The sequence below is a fragment of the Tupaia chinensis genome, unplaced genomic scaffold, assembly GCF_000334495.1.
Source record: "Tupaia chinensis unplaced genomic scaffold, TupChi_1.0 Scaffold150112_1, whole genome shotgun sequence".
Taxonomy (NCBI): domain Eukaryota; kingdom Metazoa; phylum Chordata; class Mammalia; order Scandentia; family Tupaiidae; genus Tupaia; species Tupaia belangeri.
Window position 1 is genome coordinate 269,906 of NW_006209952.1, and position 4,061 is coordinate 273,966.

At 35.7% G+C, this 4,061-nt stretch overlaps 1 protein-coding gene across 1 annotated transcript in view; it reads left to right on the top strand.

Annotated features, from left to right (window-relative positions):
- LOC102494534 (putative ubiquitin carboxyl-terminal hydrolase FAF-X) overlaps positions 1–4,061 on the top strand; it is a 171,076-nt gene that overhangs the window by 44,545 nt on the left and 122,470 nt on the right. Inside the window, exon 7 of the mRNA XM_027769644.1 lies at positions 3,949–4,060. Coding sequence (XP_027625445.1) covers positions 3,949–4,060 — 112 coding nt within the window. The remainder of the gene's footprint in view (positions 1–3,948; position 4,061) is intronic.

Below are 4,061 nucleotides of genomic sequence, written 5' to 3' on the forward strand. Positions count from 1 at the left end.
TTTTTTTTTTTTTTTTTGGTTTGACCAGAAATAGAGTGAGAGAGAGCAAAGTCAGAAAGCAAGCCGTCTAGTCTGAGGCTCAGACCATGGTTGTCCATGTGGGAATGTCCAGCGTCTTAACCACTATGTCACCTGCTGCTCCCTTTATTAGTAATTTTTATTCCTACGTGAAAAAACTATGATGATCCTCCCCCCTTCTTTTTCTTCCATTTTTTCTGTGTGTGAGATAGACAGCGTTCCCAGCAAGATCATGAGGTCTCTATCCATGCTGGTCTTAGCCTGGCATCCTCAGGGAGGTCTACAGGTACAACATTGTCCCATGTCAATCAGAATTGCAGAAAATCATGTTTTACTGCAGTGACTCCTTTGCCACAGCCCCTTTTTATTCTATATTTTGGTGTGAGTCTAAAGTTTTGTGTATTCATATATTCCTTCACGTTTGGAAAAGTTCTTTTTTTATTTAAGTTCTTTTCTTATCTCTTCCTTCAATTTACTTGTACATTTTTTATTTGGTGGTATTTCATAATTCCCTTACATAATTCCCACATTGCACCTTCTTTTTTTCTTTCTCTGATTAAGTTACAGAAGTTTTCTTCTGAGTTCTAATTGTTAATTCTGCTGGTTCACATCTCCTCACATCTGCTGTAGAACTCATCTAGCAATTTAAAAGATAATTCAGTTATTGTATTTTCATCTATAAAATTTGTTTGGTTCTTTTTAAATAATTTATGTTAATCATTTTGTTCATAGATAGTTTTTCTAATTTTTTTTTTACTAGTTTCTCATACATGTTTTACTTTAACTCTTTGAGACTATTTAACATTTAAAGTCCTTGACAATTAAGATCATCTATGTTTCATTGAGGATAGTTTCTGAAGACTTAGTTTGTTCCTTTGAATAAGCCATTTTTCCCATTTCTTCGTATATCTTGTTTTATTGAAAATTGAGTATTTGGAAAAACATTCATTTCTCCCAGTTTTTGTGAACTAACTCTTTGAAATTTAATGTCTTCAGTAATCAGCCTTACTTGAAGAGTTACTTACCCCTCTCAGTTTTGGGCATTCACATACTTTGTGTGAGACATGAGTTTCAAACAAGCAGGTCTGGGATGTGAACCACAGTCAGTTATGTTGGAATTCAACATCTTTGCCACCATGCCACTTGCAGGTCCCTCTGATGCCTTTATTAGACACATGTCCCTTGAATTTTTGCTTGTGCTTTTTCCTCCATTATCTCATACGCTGGCATACATAGCAGCTTTCAAATTTTCTTTCCTTTTTTTTTAGAATTATTTAATTTAATTTATTATTATTATTATTTAATTGACCAGAGACAGTGAAAAAGCCAGCTTCCAGGTCTGGGATGCATACATCTGCTCGCCATGGAGGAGTCTGTGCCTTAACTACCATGACACCTGTCAGCCCCTGCTTTTAAATTTTCTTGATTTGTCTAAAACCTTAACCTCTTCCAGTTTTTCATATAAGCTAATGTGTTGCATTCATCAGTCACTAATTTCCCCAGAAGTCTACAGTTCCGTAATTGTTTTCACAACTGTTATCATAAAACTTTCAGTCACTTTGTGAAGCCACTTTTGGTCACTGGATCTTCAAGTTTGGCGGTACAGTGATTTATTAACACAGCCCTCAGTCACGTTAGAATGTTACAAGTTCAGTGCTCTATGCTCTTTAGTTCAAATAAAGAATGTGAAGGTTAGGTCAGGTTACGCCACTGCTTTCCCTCTGCTCTGCATTACTGGAGACAGGATGAGCATTATAATTAAAAGCACCAATTACTGCTAAACTTTTTGATCATGGCTTTTTATTCATTGGTGTTTGCTTGATTGCCATGTAGTTTTGACTGATGTCTAGAGTTTTTACAAAATTTTTTTATGTATCATAAAGAATGCTATGATGCTGCCTTGTCTGTCATCTAGCTGATGAAATTCTGTTCAAGGACTTTTTAATTTTTTTTTAAGAAATACTTAATTCCATTTGTTGTTATTGTTATTTTTTAATTTAACCAGAGAGATTGAGAGAGAAAGGGAAAGCAAGAACGCAAGGTATCAAGCCCAGGACTCGAACTTATTGACCATGCGGGAATATAGCACCTTTATCCATCATGTCGCCTTCCAGTTCCCTATTCATGGACTTTTAGAAACTAAATAAAAAGTAGGAAAATACTGCAGTGAATTCATTCCGAACTAGCAGTTGGTTTGAGAGCAGCCAATGGCATAGTAGTTATATCGCTTGACTCTGACGTATTGACCTGTGGTTTGCGTCCTGGACCTGGTGACTTAAAACTCATGCTGGCTGCATGTGCATCCATGCTCAGAATCCCAAGGTAACACTGGAGGAGAGTGGACTGCAGTGTGGTGACCCACATGGAGGTTGAATTCTCATTTTATGTCTCTTGTTAGTGTATATATCCTATGGCAAAAAAAAAAAAAAAAAAAAAGAACACAACCCAGAAAAAGACAAAATACTCACTAAAATAAATAAATAATAAATAAATATGTAGATAGAATTGGCTTAGTAGTTGTTTTAGAATTTAAAATTTATTTAATTTTCCATTATATCCGGCTTAGCACTGTTATACAAGTGTAAGAGTTATGATTTACTTAGCATTTTCTGTATATTCTTATCTTTCTTTTGTTTTATTTTTATTTATTTATTTATTTATTTATTTATTTATTTATTTATTTGGAGAGGTTTTCGCTATAGGGCGCATGCGCTCGCCAGATAGAGAGAGACAGAGACAGAAAGCGAGCAATCACCCCCCACGGGGCATGGTCACGCCGCAATCCCTTCTCCATTCTCCTCGGGATCTTGGGCACGCACGCACATGTGCCCGGCATGAGTTTTAAGCCTCCAGGTCTGGGACACGAACCGCAGTTGACTACGTGAGAGTCCAGCGACATAGCCTTTAAGCTAACTGCTGGTCCCAAGGATGATTATATTTTAAATCTAGATTTTATTCCTGTTGAAGATTGCAAGTAAAATAGCCTGTTATTTCCCTACTACATGTTATTTTTTAAATTTTCTCCTAAATGTAGCCTTGTTGAAGACCAGATTTATATTTGTTTTTGTCATTTTGTTTCTTGATTTTTAATATTCTTGACTTTTTATTTCAGTCTATATTTCACATGTAGAAAGATTTTTAATTTTACAGCCCTTTGGCTAATCTTACTTATCAGATATGTAAAGTAGAACAATACTGGGACCAGCAGGAGGTATGGTGGTTAAAAGGGCTGGATTCCCATATGACTGACTGCAGTTTGAGTCCCTGACCTAGTTGCTTGCTCTCTCTCTTTCCTTTTCTCTGTCTCTCTCTAGTCAAATTTAAAAAAATTTAATAATTAATGGAATTAAGTAAATGAATAAATAATCTTTAAAAGGAAAAAGAAAAGTAGAATAATATTACTCATGCCCCTGGGACTTACTCTGTAATCCTTTGTGCTTCTTTTAATTCTTTATAAATATTTGTGTTGTCCATATTATGGAAATATTTTTTGTTATTTTTGAAGGTAATTTTACATTCAAGATAGTATGTAATTTTCTTTTGAAATTTTCTACACCTGGTCTATTTCAAAGAAATACCTTTTAGGGACCAGCAGTTAGCATAATGGCTATGTCGCTGGACTGCATCCTGGACCCGGTGGCTTAAAACTCACACCGGGTGCGTGTGTGTGTGCGTGCCCAAGATCCCAGGAGGAGAATGGAGGAGAAGGGATTGCAGCGTGGCCATCCCCCCTGTGGGGGTGATTTCTCGCTTTCTATCTCGCTGTCTCTCTCTGTCTGTCTGCCAAGTGCACGCACCCTATAGCAAAAACCTCTCCCCCCCAAAAAAATAAACAAAGAAAAAATTAATATATTTTACATAGTAACTTTTCTTTATTTTATTTTATTTTTTTTTAAAGGAAAGTAATTGTTATCATTAATTATATTGCAGGGATGGCTAGTGGATCTCATCAATAAATTAGGCACATTAAATGGATTCCAGATTTTACATGATCGTTTCATTAATGGATCAACCTTCAATGTTCAACTCATAGCAGCTCTTAT